Source organism: Corvus cornix, chromosome 1A, assembly GCF_000738735.6.
Source record: "Corvus cornix cornix isolate S_Up_H32 chromosome 1A, ASM73873v5, whole genome shotgun sequence".
Taxonomy (NCBI): Eukaryota; Metazoa; Chordata; class Aves; order Passeriformes; family Corvidae; genus Corvus; species Corvus cornix.
This window is the reverse complement of record NC_047057.1, coordinates 68,752,292-68,775,836: the sequence shown is the minus strand read 5'-3', so window position 1 is coordinate 68,775,836 and position 23,545 is coordinate 68,752,292. Positions and strand designations below refer to the sequence as shown.

The window sequence follows — 23,545 nt, the reverse complement described above, 5'->3', positions numbered from 1 at the left end:
ACGGTATCTCCCTGTCTCATCTTTCTGCCAGTTCAGGATTCATCTGTGTGGGTTCTCCTGTGTCACTCTCCAGTCAGACAGCAGTGGAAGTGAGCAGTGTTGCTATCAGATGTCTTCCACCCCCTTCTTATTCTCTTAGGTTGAATTTAAATATTTTGAAGGTTAACACACTTAAATTCACACAGATTTTAACAAGAAACCCAAGTTTGTGGGCTTCAGTGTAAACCATTAGAATGCCAAGTAACTTGAGGTTAAATTTTTGAATGGTTGTTTATGCCAACAGTTTATAGCAGTGGAGGAAATAAACCTTTCTGAGCAGCTTTCCTAACAGAAAGTGTGACTTAAGCCAACAGAAATGTGCAAATACATAGCTTAGTGCCAAAACTGCCTTACATGAATTAGATTTATTATACACCAGACAGAAGAAAATTCAAACACTCACTTCAGGCCTCATTCTGTGTTGAGATTTGAGTAGGGGGGTGTTGTGTGCAATCTGTGTGAGATAAACTGCTTGGGAAATTAAACTTTGGAAGACCCCCCCCCCCCCCCCCCACCCGTGACATTTTTTGCTGTCAGGCTCATGTGATTGCCTGTCGTTAGTGTGGGTGAACTTTCTGAAGCTTGACATTGCAACCCTGCTCAGTGTCGCAGCTACAGTATGTCAAGCTCATAACAAAATAAACCTCTCACCGGAAACAACTTCACTTTGAAGTTCACAAACTTGCTCTAGTCTTGGTTTTAAAAGAGCGGTATCATATATCAAATACACTGAAAAGTTATTTCAAGCTACTTTCCTATGATAAAGCACTATGGTTTGGCCACTGCTGTAAGTGCAGATGTATTCATTGCATTCCAGGCTTTGCCAGCACTTTATTTTATTTATGGCTTGCTCCATTACTCTTTATTTTTAATAAGTGTTGGTAAAATCTATCACATTGCTCCACACTAAAGACTTCAACACAGTGGTAAATTAAGTTTAAAACTTTTCACAATGATATATGTGTTAGATTGGATGGCACAGCAGAGAACGCAGGGGTTAGCAAAAAGGCAGGTTCACAAATGTGAATTAGCTACCCTTTGTTAGAAATAATTTTCTCCTGATCAAATTGGAAAGTAAAAGCAATAAATGGCAAAGCTTAGCTGCAAGTCCAGCGTGTTTCTACATCAGCTGACACTGGATGCACTGACAGAGCTCTTACTTGCAGTGGCCCCATTTGGTGAGATGCTTGACTGTAAGCACAGTTACAGTTTGAACTCTGCACATGGCTTCTTGTGGTTCCCCATTTCCCTTGAAATCCTTCCTGTCTTCTTGTGGTGACAGTGAAAATGTGGCTAAAGTACGTCCTCTCGAAATAATACAACTGAACACACCCCTGCTTAGGTTCTGAAGGCTGCTGTAAAGGACCTTAGGATGAAAAACAAATTTGATAATACCAGTATGAGGTAACTTAGTAATGAACTAAACACCTGCTTTACTTGCTTCATGGGAACGTAGGATTCTAATTTTTTTCTCTTTGGCATCTTTTTGGAGAGGGTAAGATCATGCTGTCTCAGTGATCCACAACTTAGCAAGGCTGTTACATCTGTAATATAAGCAAATGACCTGTAATTTCTTACCATTGCTGATCCTAGTACAGAGATTTTATCTGCAGCCTTCCCAATTTCACTTCTTCCCAGGATATTAGCACTGTTGCACTTTTAGCCTAGTGGAAATATTTAATTACCTTGTTTCATAATGGCCTATAAATATGTGAGCATAGCATCTGCATTGTAAACCTTTGGTTGAGCTTCTGACTGTGATTTATACTGTTGTTGTAAAATCTGTGGAACTGCCCTCAGATGAGGATGCTCAGCCTTCAGAGGAAGGTGGCAAGGGCTCCACGGGACCCTTTCACACACTTAGTAAGCACACTGCTCTCAGCTTCATGAGAGGGATAAAAGGGCACCTTGTAAGTGCTTTAGCCCTCAGTGCATGAGGCTGGGATTTCCATATTTTGCCTTCCCTGGCTGGGTCTGCAGTGGCTGCCCGGATTGTGTCAAGGCCACATTCTTTCCACTGCCAGAGGTGTTTACTGCGCTATCAGCTGTGAATTGGGAAACGGAGCCCTCAGCAAGGGGCTGGCACACAAACTGGGAGAGAGGAATCATCTCAAGTGGCCTGACCACATACATGTCCTTGGGTTTATATTCATTTTTTGATTAACAACTCAATATCGAATTCAGGAGCCTGAAATAGTTTTAAAAGCCTTTCAGTTTAGCTTAACTTCAGTTTAGAGAAGTCCTTCAGTGCAGCCAGTCACCTGCCAGCCTGCTGTGCTAGATTTAGTTCAGATTGAAACTTTCCAGCCCAGGCTGGGCCTCCATGGGGTTTAGCTTGCTCAGCTCTAGTCTCCAAACTGAAATATGGAAGGACCTCCAAGAGAGAGGAGGGCAGTGAAAGGGCAAGGGACTTCCCCGAGCCCTGAGTATTGACTTCAGGTGGGGAGTCCACGAGTAGTTGGAAGAGTGGATGAATTGGCCCAAAGAAATTTTCAGATGTACCCGGCAGGGGGAAGATACAACTCTGCTAGAGAGAGAGGTGACTTGCTTGGAGACCAGAACAAAGCAACTGGAAAACAGGAAATAGCATTAGGAAATGCTCTCTGTACAAGAACAAACAAATATTTGTACAGGAGGATCTGCAAGTGGCACTGCTTTCCTCCCACACTGTGTATGGCTGCCAAAGTGATGGGCTCCCTCTGAATAAGTCACATTTAATGTATGCATAGTGGATGTCAGTGTATGAATAATCCCCATGAACCTTGAAAATTAGATTAATTTTACAATCCTGAATTTTTGGCTATGTGTCTGGACATTATGTTAACTAGAAGCTGAAAGTTCATTAGAGTGGAGCTGCTAAGACTTTCCTGGGAATGTTGCTACAGCCGTTTCTTGGCTTAGCTGAGGAGCTCAGGGGTCTGCAACAGCTTCAGGAGGCGAAACACACACTTGTCATACAGACACAGGGAGGACAACTTTTTTTTGAGTGAGTGATTGGAATGGATGGAGAGGCATCTTGCTGATTTTGAAGATAACACAGTCCTCAGGATGACCACTTAGGTGTGGGGGTTGTATTTGTCATGAGTTCATTGAAATTACTCTGGGATCAGTGAAAGAAGGCATGAAAACTTCTTGTTTGTTGCTGAACACAAGATTTACTGGAGAGTGCTCTAACCAGAATCGCTGAGTGGGACTTAGTTGTGAACTCTGAAAATTGTTTATATTTAAAACAGATATGATATGATGCAGACCTGAGAGATAGGGGGAGAATTCAGAAAATCTCTCCCTTGTCATGTGTGTAGCTTTAAGTTTATTCTCCTACATCTTCAAGTGGAGGCTTAATACCTATAATATTATGGAAGGATGGTTTTGTTGTTTATGTATTTTATGAAGTCAATAAATAAACCTTAACAGAAGTGATTAAACCTGAAATGGCAGCAGGGAATAGCTGTATCTCTTCTCCATCCTCTGATTCATTCCTAAATCAGGATTTACTACTAACTCAATTAAATACACACTTTCTGCATAATTGCCCATGTGCTGGCAGAAAGTAGTCAGTTGTCAGGGATTTTGTTCATTTCTGGGTTGGCTGCCTGAGAACATAAGGATTTGGGAAGAAACTGTGGAATTACCCATAAATTTTCTTAATTGAATTGAGCATAAGCTTTCAAGCCTAAGATGTGAGCAAGGAAAACTTCCCAGTTTCCAGGCAGAGCTGTCTCCTTGCAGTTATTTACACAGTGCTGCTTTGACTTGCTGTTAAAAAATTACACTGAGGCAGAGATTAGGAATTCAAAGAGCAGTTTTGTAAGAAAAATGCCTCGGTTTCATTCAGTAAGAGGAGATGTGGTAAAAGAGGGAGAGAAGGGGGGGAATGAGCAGGGCAAAGAAAAAGGACTGTTAGTTCAGGCAGGTTTGAATAGTCAGTCAGGCCTTGATCCAGGAGAGCCTTAAGAATGTGCTTTGTTACAACACTTCAGTGTGACAATTGAGAGCATGTGGCCCTAGAGCCTCCTCCCTCCATCCTTCTCTCCTCATCGTCACCCATCTTGTGTGGTTCTAATCTTTTTTGAGAAATACTGTTGAGGGAATTGTGTTTCTGTCACAAAGCTACTGTAAAATTTCTAATCCCTTGTTAAGAGCAACTCACAAAGCTCCTTTCTTCAGCGTTTAAATGTGCCTCATGGAGGACATGTCCATCCTTTTAAAGTTTGTGTTAAAGCAGTGCTCTGCTGCCCTTTCCTGCATTTTGATGTGAATTGTTTACTGAGATTAGAAATAACTGAAGAAATCTTTGATAACAGGAAAATGTACTTTAACACAAAAAGATGCCTGCTTCTTTTGCATGCACATGTGTTCATAGTATTATTTTAGCTTATCATAGATAAGGTAACTTACATTATTGACATAAAATATTGTCATTTTTCATGAAAATGCAGCCAATTTTTCTGTGCCAAATGGCAGGTAATACTTGGCGCAATATTATGCCTTCTATTAGATACAATTTAAAATTCGTGCCTGCAGCTAATATATTATCCCCGCAGGATTTGGACATCTTTTCTACATTATCCTTGGTCATTTATCTCTTGTCATCATGCAATGTTGGTGTGAGATTTTTACTTAAAACTAGTACAGAATTTCTTTCACTGTGTTCCAGATCAGTGTGCAAGAAATGTTTAAAGCAGCCAACTGAGTGGCATATCTTCTGTACCCTGCAAAGTACTGCTGGAAGTTTTGTGTCTTTCCCTGTAGCCTGCACTGAGAGATTCGTTCCTCACGCACAAACTTTCAGCAACCTGCCAGTGACAAGGCAAAATAACAGAGAGGATGTAGTGCTCGTTTTTGATGCTCGGCATCAAAACAGATGTCTCTGAATCCGGGGTGCCAGGGAACGCAGGGCTGCTCAGCAGTATCAAATAGGGACAACGGGGGGGGTGCGTTTGCCTGCACTGCTGGTGCAGAATTTGGGCTCCGGGCTGACCGCGCTGCCGTGGGTTTTCAGTAACACCAGCCTGAAGTGCACACACACCATGAAACTCTGCATTCCTCCCCCTCCTGCCCAAGGCTTTTGCTTTTTTGGGGGAGGTGGTGGTTGTTTTTCTGTGCCTGCTGACGTCAACAAAATTGCCAGATGGCATTTCAATGCTTTGCAAAGAGACAGGAGCCTTTTATTACCGGGGTCACGTGGATCCCATTCATTTGCATTCCCAGAAGTGATCTAAAGCTTTTGCTCACTGTATAGGCGAAGAGTGCTCTGCACCTTCCAGGGACCCAGAGGGCCTTCTGTGGGATATTGTTGCCTTATGAATCCTTTAGAGGATGCAGAGATGAAGGGTTTACTTCACATTCATTTGGCTAATGTAGAAATATTGAAAGTCTCTAGACAGTTGTGCTTTGCAGAGGTTTTGTGGACTTCTTTTTAAACAACAGAGGAATACTTTTGTGAATTTAGGATAATAAACAGACTTAGAGTGTAGCTCTAAGAGGGCTACTTACAATCTCTCAGGTCCAGGTGACTCAGTAGCTTGTGGAACAAACATGCAAGTCCAACACTGTGATAAATATTAGCAGAGAAGAGGAACTATCAGGATTTAGATTTTGAAGGTTCCAGGCTCTATCACTGGAGCTGGGCTGTGACATGATCGATGTGTTGAAATGGAACAGAGTCCCTTTATACCCCTGAACAGATGACTGGGAGCTCAGTACCAGATGCACAAGATTAAACCAATTTACTTTGCTGTGCCTGAGCCATCTCCACAGCAGCTGGGCAGGGGACATGGCAGTGTTTGAAGGCCAAAACAATCTCTTACTGACGTAGTAACTCCAATATCAGCCCTTGTCTGGCAACTAACCCAGAAGGGAGGGAGCTTATGATTAGATTTTGAGTGGACCTTGGAGAAGTGAACCTGGAGGAACCTGCAAGGCTCACAGGGAAAGATGTGAATGTTGGAGAAGGAAAAGCCAGACAATTTTGGGGAGCATGAAGACTTCTGCTTCTTGCAGATTATGAAATTGATCTTGGAGTAGTTTCTCAGGTTAAAGGGAGGAGAATTGTATTTCTGTCTGAGAATGAAAGGTGGGAGGACTTTTTATTTTTCCTCGAAAGAAACACAAACTACATTTGTTGGAGCATCATGGACTCCATAGTAATGCAGAACAGAGGCTAAGTAATCTGATTTTGACAGCTACATCACAATTTGAAACTAAAACTCCCCTAAACCTATCTGAGATTACCATAGGCTCCAGAACGAGCAATAATCTGAGCTCACAAACCGGGTTTTAATACATTACTATTCTATTTTCTAGCAGTTTCAGCTTTCAGATGTACCCATGTGGTGCCTCCTTGCTCACAGTACACGGCAGTGACAAAGATGTGTGTAAGTTCCCAAGGGCCATATGTCTGAAAAAAAAATACGGGGCAACATAACCCTATGATCTTTCCAAGTGTGAATATTTTATTGCTTAACAAAGTGCTATTGAAAGGCACTTTGAAACGCGGCATCACAGACTTCCCTTTCCTGCTTGGTAAACCATGTGTTACTATTGGTTACCCTTGTCTTACCAATTTCCCAGCTGTATGACATGCACTAAGTTCTGGTGATTTATCGTGGTATTCTGTGTATGTTAAGCATTGCTGCAATTCACATGGTGCTAAGTGGTTACAGAAGAACACACAAATAAATACAGTGAATTATTGGACTCTTTAATTTTGGTACCTTCTTGACTAGGAAGTGGAGAAATAATTTTAAGCTGGCTCAGAGCAGACTTGGTGATGTTGCAGAGTACGAAGAGTAATAACCAACTTGACCCTGCTTTCATAACTCCATTCTTCAACTGGGGGAAGAAAATGTAGAGTTTCTTTAGGGCTGGCATCTCAGGCAAAGTTATTGCTCATGCTGTGCTCCGATACCTAATTTAATTTCACAGGGGAGTAGCAATCGGCGTTCACATCATGATTCACAGATCATGGAGCAGGAAACAGCCTGTCAACTTCTAGGGAGCTGAAAGGGGGGAGAGTTGCTTAGAAGAAAAACAAAAATCTGTTTTGTGAAGGAATTCAGCTCATGAGCACAGCAGGCAGACTTCAGTTCTGCTGTGACTCCTGGTGAAGTTAGAGGAGTCACTCTGGAAGATTAATTTGCCCCTGAGTTTATCAATTTGTAAGGTCTTGAGTGCAGATGAGTCCTGTGGTGGATTAAACACAAAGAAAACAAGCAAAAAAGAAATACCACTCTTTCTCATCTAAAATCAGAGGGTTTTGGGACTTCAATTTGAACGTGTCCATTCCGTCCCAAATTAGCCGTATTCCACAGCCTGACATCAGCTTGTACCCAACTGAAGACGTGCCAATGTGAATACTTTGCATCTTTTTGCAAATCACGTCAATAACCAAAAGAAAGCATGCTTACACTAACATGCATGTGTAAACATTGCTTTTTGTGTATATGTGTGTTGATGTTTCTTTATTAGCATTTTAATGTACTTTCATTTTCTCTCTTCCATTATTATTGGTATGTGGATACTCTTAACAGCTCCTTTTGGGAGGGAAAAATGCAATAAACTTCAACCAAATTTAGAGAATACTTTCATGCTAAAACACTGCACAATTACAGGTAGAGTTTAGCATCTTCAACAGCTCTGATAGCAGACAAATACAACATGGGGAGAAGAGAGAGGCATGTATATGTTAACCTTATGTGTTTGACTTATTTCTCTGGAAGGAATTCTGCTTTCTTAATACAGTTGTCAAGCACTTCATTGCTTGGGGAGTTTTGTGTTCCTAGAGAAACTTCTGTAATCCTTCTGCTATGGAATATTTTAGTATGAGAGTCAGTTCAAAATGTTATGAGATTCCCTCCACCTCCCACAGATGCAGAATTTCTTTGTTGTTTGTACAAGATTTGCAAGATCGTTGGAAAGAATGTGAACAGTGAGAGATTGCTGGGCTAATATAGAAAAAACATGGATTAAGATCTTTTTCCTCCCAAATCGATGATAGCATTTCATGGGCACAGCAGAGCCACAGTCTTGATTTGAAGGAAGAGTAGTGCCATCTGGTGATGCCTGGGAGAGGCTTTTCTGCACCTAAAGCTGCAGGATTGTAATGCCTTGTATGAAAAGTTCTGCTCAGTTGTACCATGGCTGTTACCTGAGGCACTGACTCACTTGCAGTGGTCATCTGGCACTAGGTGTCTTGGTGGTGTGCTCATTTATGGAAGTATTTGTGCTCTAGCCTGGAATAGGTGTTCAGACTAGGTCTTCTGTAATTTTCTCGCTCTCATCCCCTTTTCCCAGTCTGACTTTCGCTTGTGCAGCTGGATGTCCTCCTATCTGTGCTGCCTGACTCTGTCTCCTGCCCTTTCGCCTTTTGCTGTGCCGCTGACCCCATGAGACCCTGGTGGGCAGGCAGTAACCCTTAGAGAGAGGAGTGACATTTTGGGCTTCCTTGGTCCATCCCCTGGGAGCTCCCAGTCTGCCTGGCTTGGATTCTAAGTGAGGCTGTGGCTCAGTTCCAGCACGAGACCTGCTCTCTGATCTCCTCTCTCGTTATGTTCTCATCAGTAATGAAGGGCTGGCGTGCAGAGCATCACCAGTGCTGCTGCTGCCCGAGGAGAAACAGAGTTCAGCCTGCTGCTCTGGAGCCATGTGAGGTTTTCCATGGCTGTCAGCTTGGTGCAGGGAGAAAAGGTTATGTTATGTTAAAGGTGGATTCATAAATTGTTTATACAGAGCTAAATGAACATCATATTACAAGGAGAAATAGTTACTGTGTGTGGTTAGTAGTCTGCCAATAGACAGGTTTTATTTAAAATAATTTATTCTGTGCACTTGGTGAAATGTCCTTTGGCTGGTTTGCATTTAGGCTGGTCACATAAGCAAGGCCTTAAAGCAGACCCTAAATTCTACGCAGGGTCAGAACATGGTTTTGTCTTTTTTGACTGGTTACAAAGTATACCCAAACCCACACAAATGAGGTTTCAGAGTTAAATGTGAAGTCCTACTTGCAACTGTTTGTTTGTAGCTGGCACAGGCTTATATGGTTGTCTTTATACACAAAAGATTAAATAGTCTTTAGAGACAGTTTTTGATTTGCATTTTCTTCTCCGTTTAAAAAAAAAAGGGCCAACTAAGTGTTAATTTCTTTCTTTCCAATTAATTCCCCTTCCCTTATTTAAAGTGAGCTATTTACATGTGTGTGAAGTATATTACTGTGGCTGTGTATAGAATGAGATAATTATATAGTTAGTTATGACTTAAAGACATATTTATACCATGCCAGAAAAATGCCATCCTAATTGAAGCCATCTTTCCTAAAAAGCGGAACAAAGTTGGACCTCATCATGTTGCCTTCTTGTGCCACCTTGATTTTATTGACAGGAAATCAAACATGTTTCTTTGATCTGTCCGTGAAGAGTAAGAGGGCAAGTGGATAAAAGTGTTGTGCATATTTAATTTGGTTGGGTATTTCATTTTGCTGTAGCATCATACAGAATGCTTCAGCCTTACTCTCCGCAGTAGTTGCAGCCTGCATTAAACGAGGAAATGGATACAAATAAATTTTTACTTAGGTTAAGGGCAGTCTTCAGATTCCTGGCAAAATGCCAACCTGTTGCACAGTGAGCATTATTGATATGCATTTTCTGCTCTGTGTTAGCTAGGAATGACAGTAATTAAAAGAACAAATCATTTAAGTGAAATGATTCTTCTTTCTAGAGAAGGCTGTTTCCTAATGTTGCCAAAAGTCTCTCAAATGCATTAGGAGGAGAAGGAGGGTGTACAGAGAGAATTGAGCAGCAATTTATGGATCTATTTATTTTACTTTAATGGGATAAATAGGATATCTGAGGCCACTTGTAACACTCAGATGGAAGCAGTCAGGAAGATAATAGAGAATTAGGAAGACAGAATCCATATGCTTCATCAGCTGATCAGTCAGAGCACCGTATGGCAAACAATTTAGCTTGTGGTCTGTTTCAGTTTGTTAACAAATATGTTTACATAAAGCATTTCAATGAGAGATGTGCGTGACTGTTCACCAAGGTCAGGAGTATGAAGTCAAGTGTTTCCTTGTGATTAAACTGGTCTTTTATCTTTGTTGTTCTGAGCTTAACCCCTCAAAGTTAAACTGACTTTGGGGAGAGATCTTTCGCTTCAGTACCCTGCCTTAGGTCACCAGTGTTAACAAACTTGAATATTGAAGTCATCTCTGGAGTCTAATCCATTATGGATCCCATTTAATTCAACTGTGAGCCTCTCACCACAAGAGACACACTATGCCTCTACAGAAGTCTAATGCAGAAAACAATGCAAATATGGGCACCAGGCTGTTCTTCACAAAGAGAAGCCATAACCTTTTTGAAAAAAACAACTGAGGAACTTCATTTCATCATTTTCAAACTAAAGATTTAAGTTTTGAGAAGTTGATGTGATTTCTTGTTCCTATATTTTAATAAAGCTACTCTAAAATTGCTGAAGCAAAGCCAAAAAAAGCCCTTCCCGTTGCTGGAAATTCCAAAACCAATAATTTTTCTGTCAGTACAAAATATTTTTTGTGTTTGTCTGAAGTTGTCAATGCACTGCGAATCCTTGAGCTGCCTACTTTCAGCTGCTGTTTCTTGTTTGTGAGGACACCACACTGTTCTCTGTGTAAGAGAGCTCTGTGGCTCAATCATGTGATTGTAAGTCTCATCAGCAAGTAGCTCAATGCTGTGTGCACCAATTAATAGGATTAGTTCTGAGCTAAAATGTCAAGGCTCTATACTGATGTATCTTCCAAAATCTTTGATTTTAGGTGGTAAAACAGATCTGTATGTTGATAACTTCTTTTCTATACTTCCTTTTAAAAATTCAGTTAAGACTTTTAACCTGTCTACCAGGACCAATTCAGCCTACCTATTCAGTAGTAGTAAGTGCTTCTATTGCACTTACTGAAAAAACCACTGATTTCTTACTGGAGTAGATTCAGATGAACCACTGAAGTTCAGCTTCACAAGGATATTTAACATTTAAAAAAGCCCATGTGCAACCCACAGTTGATTTTTTTTTTACTTAATATCCACATCCAAGCAGAAAACATAACTCACTGTGGAGATAGAAATCATTGTCTAGTGTGGTTGCCAGCATAAGCACCAGTGCTTCATGATCTGTGTCTGTTTTTTGGTCTCTATGGTTCTGTTGCCTTTTGTAAATGAGAAGCTGGTGCTGTTATATTTAGATGTGAATTTGAATCCAAGCTTTCCAAAAACACAGAAGTGTTTGGCCCTCATAAAATAGTGCAGACCCTGAGCCAGACAGTCAGAGTTCAGTATGGTGAGATATTAATGATGCAGAAGTACAGATTGGGTCTATCTCTAATTGGAATTGAGAAGCAGCCAGGGTGTCATAATTAGGAACATTACATGCATTTTACATTTTTCTTTTTCTAAAGTGCAAGTCAAGCACTGCTCACAACCTAAAAGACACAAGTTGAAACTAAAACTTTTCTTAGATTAAAACTGTGTACAAGACAAATCAGCCACCAGCTACATGGAAGAAGTTAGAGATTGCCGAGATGACTTAGAAAATCCTAGAGCCTTTAGCATCCAATGTGTAGATTACAGGCCAGAGCAGCAGTGGCTGAAAATGGCCATCTGATGCAGGCATTGACCTGTGGCGATCAGCTGGTGTATCTTGTATCTCAGCAGGCAAATTGTTTTGGTTTGGGTTTTTTTTCATTCATGACAGCAAAGGCAAAATGAGCCCACAGTATAAACGAAATTAGTGTGTCTTTAAGTTGGTCCTTGCAGGTCAAGGATGAAGTAGGTTGAAAGCAGTCCTCAGGGCTTGCCGGTCTGTCAGTTTACATCTGTGGTAAGTGAAAAAAATTATTTTAATACCACAGAAGGCATATAGAGGATAGTGTTTTATTTTTCTTGTATATGAATTACTGTTTCTCTCTGTTCTGATCTTCATTGAAGAGTCAGCATAGAAATAATCCAGGAGAGGTGGGGCATTTTCACATCTAGTGCATGCTTAGTGTGTCTTTTGCAGGTCGTGGCTTTAGATGTTAGTAGCTCTGAGACTTAGAGAAATAATAGCTCTGCAGCAGCTATGATGAAGGATTTGGGGGCTGCAAGTCCCTAGGGCTACAGTTGTTTTTCTTGCATGAGTCATAATATAAGAATCCAAAGCCAAGTGTTACAGAAAAATGATTAATTCTTTTCACAGAGGAGTTCGTTAGCGACATAAAGTCATGAGAAAGAGGAGGAGGCATCTGTAGCACTCAGTGGCTATTAACTGGTATTAGTGCGAGTGCTTAAAATCAGGAGAACTGAAATAATGCAAACCACAAGGTCTGATGGAGAAGAAAAAAAATTTAAAATTTGACCAGTTTGTTGTGAAGCTCTCGCTGGAGTTTGATGTGCAGAGGATTTATCCTTTTCAAAAGGTGGAGAATATCTCTGTCTGCATTTGGCTTCAGGGAAAGCCCATCCTTAAAAATGGGCCACTAAATATCATTAGTGTTCCTGGTCACTGGAGAATTTCATGGGATCTTTCTGCTCTGTTGCTGCAGCATATGGAAAACATGGCCCGACATATACATCTGGCTCCTGCTGTCATTTCCAAATCCCTGTCCTAACTCCAGTAAGAACAGACTGAACATTAAAGGCTCTTTATCTACAGCTTCACTGATGATTACTTCCTGGTTTCTAATTTTTTCTTATTCTGGTTTTTAACACTCATTTTTAAAACCTTACCAAATTTTCTTTTTTTTCTGTTTATTCTCCTGTGGCAATTCCTTTTTAGTAATTGAAAATACATTTGACACCCTGTGTAGCAACTCTTCACTCCACCCCCCCAATCTTTTATCTTCATTTAGAGGCTGCATTTATTTGCATTACGTTTTTAATGATATTTGGTAATGCTCTTCTTAATACTGTTCAGCAGTTCTTAGTGAAGGGCTGAGGTGGATGTGAATCTTTAGCTGGGGTTATTTTCATACATATTTCTGAAGTTTGCTGCTAATTGTGATGTCTCTTCTCAAGCTGCATCCCAAAAGAGCCTGAAATACTTTGAAAGGGAGAAAATATGGCAGTGTGTGACTCCTTTGGCTTTGCTCTGGTGTAACTGAGACTGTCAAGTTGAAAATGTGGGAGGATTAGTTAGTACACAGAAGGCAGAATGGTGATTATTGCTTTCAATGGATTTTTTTTTAAACTCATGCTGTATATTTGGCTGCTCTGTTTTAGTTCACTGTAGAATTAAAATAGCTTTCCATGCTAAGCAGGCAGTTGGGATGTTGGAGCTGTAAACTCAAATGGTTAAGATCACCAGGTATAAATAGATGGTTTATCCTCCACTGTGTGTGCACCCAGCATCCCACTCCTGCTAGGTCCCAGCTTGTGGTACTGCAGCTCAAGTTGAGGCTGAAGACAGTTGTCACTGTTTTCTTCGTATGAACACAAACTATCAGCTTCAAGCTACCAATTTGTGACCATCTGATGTACAAATTGGAGAACAATAATGTAAGACAATTGAGGACAGCCTCTGAAGTACAGAATTGTTTTCCTCAGTCTGTGTTATGCAAAGCAGATTTCAGCCCCATTTAGAATTTAATTTTTCCCATCTGCTGTGCTTTAATTAAAAGCAATAATTTTTAAAGTTCCTAGTTTATTTGTAGTGGTGTCTACATTTTAAATAATCTACCCTGACTGTGACTGACTCTGTGATCTACTCTACATCATCAAGTAGTTCTTTGGGCTGGATAGTCGTGATAGTTTAATGTTTTTAGGCAGCCAAATAGCACGGAAAGTCCCTTGGAATTGGGTGACTGAGTCCCCAAGGCTCTGCTGAGAACATCAAACATCAGCGTCAGAGTTTCCACAAGGTTTGCAAGCTGTGACCAGCGGCTCTTAGCCAGGAAGTTCAGCTCGTGCTCTCTCCTCCTTCCAGGAGCTGCTTTCCCTGGATCCTCCTCATGGCGTGCCTTATGCAGAAGGTCATCCCAACTGTCTGAGCATCTTCACTTGAGCTGGGATTTCCCAAGAAGCCCAAGGCAGAGCACATATATGGCTGGTTGCAGCTTGTCCCTTGCCATGCTGTGCCACCCAGCACACTCTCTGGGGACAACCCTCTGCCCCTTTTCCCTATGCCTTCCAGGGTTTTCCAGCTGCGCTCTACTGGGGCAGGAGGGAAGGTGGAAAATTAAGTACTGCTTTATGTCAGTACCAGTGGAGTTAGTTCATTTGAGGTCCTTTCTGTCAGATATAAATGACAGGGATTTAATTATGTTGCATTGGGTTGTGTCCAGTACTTGCATCCACACGGGTTCGGAATTTCCTGGTCTGTAGGTCTTGAATCTTAACAAATCCAATCCTCCCACTCCTTGAGATTATTTCTGCATCTATGTTTTTATTATTGCTTGGTTGCTAGTGACCACAAGGACATTTCCTTTCGGTGTGTGTAACAAATCTGGAAAAGCCTGCTAGGTAACCTGAAAGAACTGATTGCCTCCCTTGAAAGTTACAGATGGCACCAAAACTGCATAGAACTCAAATGTGTTCTCTGTTTCTTAAATGTGATCCTTTGCCCCTTGGAATGCTGTGCACAGTGCACGAGGACACATGTGCAGTGTGTGGAGGTGAGCACACTTAGGGCAGTTTGATGGTGGGTTTCTCATAACTCACAGAGGTCATGCAGGGCTGGCTTTGATTTCGTTTCTCCCAGGGACTTCACAACCAAATCTGGACCTATCAAGGCAGGGAAAGCAAAAGGCCTTCCTGCACCTTCAGTGCCTGCTGCAGATTAAGTGGTATCAGTTTACGAAGAGTTTTTAGCGTGGATAAAAGACTCCAACAGTCTTCTTGTAAATGTCTGAGCAATTTTTCTCAAACACTGAAATAATTCACCCCAGACAAATACCTGGCAGTATATGTTTCAGTCTGAGCTCTTTGGCTGACAAAGCTGTCATGAACTGAAAGATCCTGTAATGGAAGAAAGTTAGTCAGCTGTAACTATGAGCTTTGTGAGTGGTGTCACCTAAGGTAGAGATGCAGGATGTGGGGATGGCAGCTGCCTCCCCAGACAAAGTGTGCTATAGACAGTGATACATTCCACAGGTTTTATAAGAAGGGGGAAAAAGTATTTCCTTCCCAAACCAGTGTCTCTTTCTTAAAGGATGGTGGTGTTGTCATCCTGGTTTTCTAAAGAAAGTAGTCTTACATGGTCATGCTCCTCTGTGACAGTTCCAAACAAATGTGGCAGATGGGAGGAAGTTTCAGAGATGGTCACCTTCCTAGAAATTTTATGTTAGCCAATGGTGGGATACCAGAGGAAGGTCCAAATCAGTGGCTTTGCTTGGTAGTAGAAGACTGGTAGTTTAATATACTGTGAGATTACAGAGCCAGCTGCTCAACAACATGCACACCAGCCCCAGGCCTGGCTGCCTCTTGCTGACTCTGTGGCCTCAGGTCTATTGCTGAGGAAAAGGGTCATTGCAATACAGTGAGGGGACAAAAAGTATAACTCTTTAGTGAGACCCATTTCATTAGATCCTCTGCTTGCAGAGCTACTTTGAAAGACTTGCTCTGGCTGCTCTGTGATCCTTGGACTCTGGCATCTTTCTGGCATGTGCTCATGCTACAGACACACTTCATGGGGCAGTCATGACATTATCTGCTCTGCAGATCAGAGTTCAATGTAATTGTTATCAGGTAGGTCTGCTTTGCTGTAGTGGTGCCATCTCAAGCATCTTAGAGCCAGGATTAAAATGAAAATCGTTACAGCTCAAGCAAGGTTTAAGTTTCCTTCATTGTGGGCTCATCTTTTGTGCGTCAGTGTCTGGTTTATGGTAATGTGGCCCTGGGTGCTTTAAAGACTCAGTGGCAAAGTCGGTGACTACATAGATGCCTTGGAAAGGTTTTCTTTGATCAATGTGATGAGACAACAGGAAGATGCTATTTTCAGCCCCACCAAAGAGTGTGCCTTACAGAGCCTGTGGCTGGTTCACCTCCAGAGAGCAGTGGGAATGCTGTGCTTCATTAAGCTGGAGAAAAGATTGTCGTAAACATCTTGCTTGCTCACCAGAGAAGAGAAAATCTGAAATCTTCTGTTAGTACAAAGTAAGAGAGAAATAAAAATAAAAACACTCCAGTTCTAGAGCTTTAAATGGAGAAAAGTGAAATGTGAAAGAATTGCATGCACGCTTTTTTTCCTTAGTCATTCAGTGGAAGGTGGAGTAGTTAAGTCTGTGGCGCCTTTAAAATGATTCATTATTTCCATAGAAGCCAATTGATGTTTATCCTTCAAATTGCTCTGTGGACATTAAAATAATGGAGAATTATATTTGCTTTTAATTTTGTTTCCAGACAGCTTGGCCTGAACATTTATGATGTGACTTGGAAACCATATCAAATTGTGATTTATAGTTGCTCATAATTGTGTGAAGATTGAAGATACGCTGGATGCTGCTTTTCTTTTCTTTTTCCTCCTCGCCTCCCTCATTCTTTTGCTTACAGAGTGTTCTTGAGTGTAACATTGTGAAAGGCCAACATCTCTGCCTTCATTGCTTTTCCTTGTACAAACCACAGCAAATGAAGATTTTATTTTTTCCTAACATGAGGCTGCATGAAAGGAATTGTGGTTTGTAATTGATAATTGGGGTTGGGGTTTTTTTCCTGCTTAAGTTTTGACTGATTTTGTGTAGTCACGATAATCACCCTTTTTCTAGGTTGGAGAGAGAGGTGTTTTTTAATTAAGCTGGATGAGAATCATATGCAAAACATGAATGGGAAGGGGGAAGACTTTTCTTTGTGGTAAAGCATCTGTTAAGTGTACGGATGTCAAATCTGCTCCACAGGTGAGCCAACAGGAATAGTTCATACCAAAATTTATCTATCGGGTCTTATGGCTAAAGGAATTTGTTATTCCTATTTTCCTAAATTCATTTTTCCTGCACAGTTTTATCTGCTTTTTCCTCCTACTGAGTAAAAAGCTATTCTTAAGAGTTTTGTGCATAATATAATTTAACAGAAGAAAACAAATAGGATTTTGTGAACTGTAATAGAAAAGCCCAATGAAGGTTATGCAAAATTTGAAAGCTTTTTTAGTCATGTTGCAGACTCCAAAACAGATGAGTCAAACCTAAAAATTCTAAATGATTATTAAAATTTTTCACTATACTTTTTTCTTATTGAATATAAGAGTGTTCCTTACAGTTGTTTCCTGCCCTGACAAAAATCGTCTGTGTGATACTGGGACATGCTACTTTTGCACATGCAGCAGTATGTTTTGGGTTGTTTTTTTTTTAATTTCTGTACATAAAACAAACCCTCAAAACATGCAGCAAGTGCATTTGGGCCCAGTTAGTAATTCCAGATGGCCCCGTGGCCTAAACCAGCTGTTTTTCAGCATTGTAAGGAATTAATTTTTCTTCTTACCTTAGTTAAAAATGACCCTGTTTAGTTTTGCTTTTGTTCCTGGCCTGCTTGCTTTCTCATTCTCATGCCCTAGAGCGTTTCAGTTTTAGTCACTGCATGACATTGCTGAAATCAGGGCTGGAATGAAGTCACAAAGTGAACAGCAAGCCAGTCTTATCCAAAATTCATGGGAGGGAACTGCATTCATAATTATTGGCATAGATGAGTAAATGAACACTGACCATTGTGAAATTAAATTCACCTTAGCTTAGCTCTTCGTTGCTTTGTTTTGTTTCGTCAAATTAGTTGTTTGTTAGTGTTGATTGCAAACGTTGTTTATGCCACTATTCCCAAGTATCCGGCCTTGGAGCTTCAATGAGTAAAGTGGTTTGGAAAGAATCCAAATCCGTTCATGCAGAGGCTATGCACGTTAGTAGAAAACAACTTAGAAAGACTGATCATGGATTTTGTATGCACTTTTATCCTAAAAAAAGACTCCGTGCATATATATCTGTGTGCACGTGTATGTGCATATGTACAATACATATGCACATATGCAATTACATTAATCTAAAATTTTCACCAGTTTACTCTCTTGCTTTCACATCATCAAAGTGATGTGCACTAAATTCCAGGTTTCCTTGCCCTTTAGAGAACCACATTGTCATTTACTTTCTGAATAATGGTCTGCAAACCATACACAGTTCTCCACTGTTTTGTAGTAGAGAATCTGAAAAGTAACATATTTTAAAATGTTCCCATGCATTCAATTTGTAATATTTTTTAGAAAATAATAATCTACATAGCTGTAATTTTATCTAGTCAGACTCGTCTGATCGTGCTCTAAATTCACCCTGAGATGGATGAAACATTCATATTTCATGACTCGCATAACTCACCACAGCCTGGCATTTGAGTGGGAAAAACCTGCTGGGTCTCAGAGTTAAGGCAGGGGTCACCAACACACATGACAACACAGGGAGCTGGAGGCCCTGTGGCAGAAATCCACCATTGAGAAGAGAAGGGCTCTCCCTCTCCCCACTTGGTACTAATCATGGAGAACAATGCTGGCTGCTTTGCAAAATATTAGTACTGCTGTACAGAATCTCTGCTTATAGCCTGCTGAGTCAGACTTGTTTACTTCGTAGAAGTATTAATCTCTGTCTCTGATTGGCGGTCGACAACTCCAGGCTCCAGGCTTAATAGAATTTTAAACTGTAGATGACACAGTTTTGCTGAAAATATGAGGCTTCTGTCGCATTTTGAGTGATGTATTCTGCCTCACTCCCCCTTGGTCCATTTGTCATGGCTGAGGTTAAGATAGATAATTAATTACTCCCATCCCAAGCCTTGTCCTTTAATTTAAGAATTTTCTTTAGCATCTGCCAGAATCTTCCGCATGCGCTCCTGAGATGTTAAGCAATGAAAGAGCCATTAAGTTAAATTCAGGCATTAATTTTTTTCAGTAGCATGAAATAGCACTCCAGTAGATCAAGCAGTTTCTGTTTTGTGCTATTTCATAGCATGGCAGAGAAATGGGGGAGGAGGCTGGTTTTCTGGCAGCAGGAGAGGATGGTAAGTGAGGAAGCCTATCTTCTGGTCCTGCAGCCTACCTCTGTCTTAGCAAGAAGTAGGACATGAGAAAGGGATCAGTGGAGTGAAATATCTATTTGCCAAGGGCCTGATGTCCACGTTATGCAACTGGGAAGACAGACAGAAGAGGTTTAGCTATACTTAACTGATATATCACTTTCCTCAGAAATACTTTTTTATTGCCTGTAAAGCCTTTTCTGAGAACAAAGTAGTGTCGAGTTGTGTTACTCTGTTCTTTGTGTTTTAAGGTCCATGAACGCTGTCACTGATGAGTCATTCCTGGCTGGGGCTTTAATCACTCTTCTTCTGAGTCTGACCAATTCTCCATGCTCTTTGCCTGCCACTCCAAGTAACTTATATGCTCTTTTCACAGACATAACCTCCCCATTTAGCAAACTGTGTATTTTAGCTTTTTCTAAGAAATATATGAAAGCAAATTAGTACAAAATCTGCTGCAGTGGTCTCTCTGGGAAACTGCACATACACCTACTAAGTCCCAAACAGTAGCAGCAGGATTGAGCTTATGTGTCAGAGACACAAGAAAGGGTAGATGGCCACTCTTGGAGTGCCTTGAATTAGCAATTCCATGCAGAATTCATGGTGGGTTTTAGGGCACCAGCTAGTGAGGCTGAAATGCACTGAAATTACATATGCCTCCTGCCTTTTTAGGTGTTCTACTTCTGTGTGCATCCAAGTCTCACTGTTGTTTATTAGAGTTTAAAGATCCCCAGTCCTTTGCAATTGTATTATATATCTGTCAATTCACAGACTTGACAACTTTAACGTTTAAAAAATCCACTTTTTACTCCATTTCCGTTTTGATACAGCTGCCCAATATGCAATTGCTTGGAGAAGAGTGCTGTTGCCACCAAACCAGAATACTTTAGTTTAGCTGCACGGGGATATTTTAAAAATCTCAGTATATGCTTGGGATTCATTTCATTCATCCAGGCATAAGCAATGAACATTAGTTGTTCTAGATATCTCCGTAGTTAGTACGCAGGTATCTCTCAAGAGAGACTCCTCCCATCCTAAGCCATGTCTCCAAAATTATTTGTGCAAATAAGCTCTGGCTATTGACCATGTCTCCATCGGGAGCCTGAACAATTCATTTCAGATGGGTTAAGTCAGCTGCAGATGGTGAAAGCTGTGAAATCAGATATGATGGAATTACAAAGTCTTTGCAGACTGTTGATTGATCTATTCAGCATTGTTCTCTGTATTTAAAGAATTATTTTATGTTAATATTTTTCCACCTGTAACCGCTTTAACAGAAGCTAGGAAGAGAGTTCACCACAGCTTGAGGTAGTACTCAGCAGGTTGTTCACTTCTGTTGTCTTATATGTATTATTTCTCTCTTCTTTAGTCTTCTGGTACCAGTATCACCGTGGATATCGCTGTCATGGGAGAAGCACACGGGCTCATCACAGACCTTCTGGCCGATCCTTCGCTGCCCCCCAACGTGTGCACGTCGCTGAGAACAGTGAGCAACCTGCTCAATACACAGTTAACCTTCCAGGCCATCCACAAGCCAAGGGTGAATCCCTTGGTGTCCTTCAGTGAGAACTACACCTGCTCCGACTCGGAGGAATGTCCGGAGAAAGGAGAGAAACTAGCTATTCCCAAGGTGAGTGCTGGAGCCTGGCTCTCCCTAAAGGGACATCACTGGGCTCTCAGATGTCATTGGGCTTCATCTCTTCTTCCTTCCCTTAACCAGAAGAGTGAAACCTACAGAAGTCAGTGAAGAAGTCTCTATTGATGACCTTTAGGTGCTTTGGATCAAGTCTAAACTGTTGTATACCCCACAAACTAACAAAAATATCATCACAGTCATTAGTATGACAAATACTGTGAGCTCATGGAAGTTGTCTTGAGAAGAAAAAGACAGAACCACAGATATATATACACGCCTTGAAAAATGGCTTAATGAATGCTCAGAGATCAGACAGGAAATAACCAGTGTTAACCACCCACACTGAGTAAGTGAACACCTGGAAAGAGCACATCAGATTTGAAGTAGTTTGAGTTGTAGATTTGTTGCTAATTAGCTATCTTGCAAAGCTTACATTTCATTTCTGAAACTAAACCAAAATGCTTTTGTACTGCAGCCTCCCTTGTAAAATTAAATATAGGCAGAGTATGTGTGCACAGGCAAATGCTTTTATGTTTGTACCGTTTAAATGGCACAGCCAGTATTCATTCCAGCATTTCCAGGCATCTGAATTGCAATGCTCGTGATTCTTTCTTTATTATAGTGTAGCGTGATGATAATTACCACCCTATTTGCCTGTTTAGCAGCTGTATGTATGAAATGGATGTTCACAGGTTTTTAAGCACATTTTCCAGTTTATTTCAGTGACCATGTCTATAATGGCTGCACTCTAGGCTCTGAGGGAAAGAACACTGCTATCACATGAGTAAACGCAGGGAGCAGATAGCAGTTTGCTGTTGCATAATACCTTATGAGGAGAAGAGAAATGAAGGATGAAGAAATGAGTTAAAGGTACAGAGAACTAATCTGACTGAAGAATTCACTGACCTAAATGTATTATGGTTCATAAAACAAATAGTTTGCAGGTCTTTATTTAAGTGCCTAAAAGCAGACTTAGGATCTTCACCTTAAGCATCTGACACTGCGTATTTCGTGTAAGGAGATAATGTGTTAACATATTTATCTGCAACTTTGAGCTTCAGAACCACAGATGTCTTCCATCTCATATTTCTTGACCCTCTGGCAAAGTCGAAGCTCTCCATTGCAGATATATTTATTTTAGTTCTTAACTATAAACACTTCATGAGAACTTCACAAGAGAAACAACTGACAAAATTACAAGATCTGCAACAGCAAATCTGGATCCAAAAAAGATCCTTTATTTGCCAGCAAAAATTTGAAAAAAACATGTGAATCCTATTAATTGGAGAAATGGAAGAGTCAGATAAAAGAAAAAGGCAGGGTGGTCAAGAAAAATCTGCTGTAAACAGTGTTGCTTTCTCTAAGCTTTTTGAGGCATTGTATCCCAGAGCATGAAAGTTTTATTTCAGTGTGTAATATTTGGGTTGGGTAGATATAGTAGGGGAAAAAGTTGGACTCCCCTGCATTATTTTTCTTACAGCCTCTCTTGCCTTGAATCTCTGATTCTGAGGGTTCGTGACAGTTTAAATCACGGAGTAGTTGAGGCTGAAAGTGCATCTGGAGATTGTCTAGTCCAGTCCTATCCCTCAGCTCATCGAGGAGAAAGTTTCTCTAGGCTCAGCCTAGATCAGGTTGCTCAGGAGGATGTCCAGTTGGCTTTTGAGCATCTCCATGAATGTAGACTTCACAGCTTCTTCAAGCAACTTCTCTGTGTTCAGTCCTCCTCACAGTAAAACAGATTTTCCTACATTTTAATTAAATTTCTTGTACTTCAGTTATTGCTCCACTGCCTCTTGCCTTGTCACTGGGCACCCCTGAAAAGAGCCTTCTTCTCTACACCCTCCCTTTAGGTATTTGTATACACCGGTAAGATCTACCCTGAGCCATCTCTTCTTCAGACTGAGCAATTCCAACTCCCTCAGCCTTTCTTTTTATAACAGATGCTTCAGTCACCTTTGTGGCCCTGACAACTTGTTTAAGTACCTTTGGCCACATCAGGTGTTGAACATCTGTGGCTATGGGGCTGTGGACATGCATCTTTTTTTAAACTTGAGATAGGGAGGATGGTCCAGACTCTCCAAGCATTTCAAGCATTGGCTGTGTTTGGAATGAATAATAGCTGGGAGAATCCAGATTTAAAGTATCTCACTAGGTGTTGTCAGACAGAATTAAGCAAATGGAAATGGTTTTATTTCTGCATGTGTAGAGGTTTTGTAAGCCTGTATAAACTGTAAGGAGCTGATTTCTCCGCAGCGCTTACGGAGAAGTTTGCCTCCAGGACTGCTGAGACGAGTGTCCTCAACCTGGACCACAACAACATCAGCCACAGGATTACCCACACTGGAGCCAGCCCCAGTGAGAAGGGATCGCAGTGCCAGCATCAAACCCCATGAATCATCTTCATCCAGGTTACAAATTGCCTCCCCTCACTTTTATGTGTCTCTTTGGACAGATTTCTTTGGTTCTGTGTGATGATGTCCAACATTCAAAAATGCTGGCTGTGAACTACTGGTTTAGAATTACTTCATGTTTCTATAAATTGATTTGCCAAAGAAGCAGCATTCCCATTTTTTGTCAGATTATGCCAAAATTATTCATATTATTGGGCAGAAAAATAAATTTTAAAAAATCTATTTATGCTAATGAAATGCAGAACTGCCCAATAAAATTGGAAAAAAGGCAAGATATCTGGTTAAAGTTTTCTTGATATGCAGGGGTCGTTATTGCCCAGCCAAGCAAAAATTGTAACCATTAACCCAGCCATTTCTAAGAACTCACCTAATGATATGGTCCTGTCATTAAACCAGTTCATAAAGCACTACTCCATCTTCCATTCTTCTCGGGGTCTGATTCCCAAGCCGGTATCGTAAAACACATAGTCCTC

The 23,545-nt window shown here is 40.9% G+C and overlaps 1 protein-coding gene across 4 annotated transcripts in view; it reads left to right on the top strand.

Moving 5' to 3' along the window:
- Positions 1 to 23,545, top strand: part of PDE3A (phosphodiesterase 3A) — a 225,792-nt gene that overhangs the window by 162,064 nt on the left and 40,183 nt on the right. For all 4 annotated transcript variants that reach the window (XM_039571105.1, XM_039571103.1, XM_039571106.1 and 1 more), the window contains 2 exons: positions 20,395 to 20,655; positions 22,915 to 23,069. In XM_039571105.1, the coding sequence (XP_039427039.1) occupies positions 20,395 to 20,655; positions 22,915 to 23,069 (416 nt within the window). The remainder of the gene's footprint in view (positions 1 to 20,394; positions 20,656 to 22,914; positions 23,070 to 23,545) is intronic.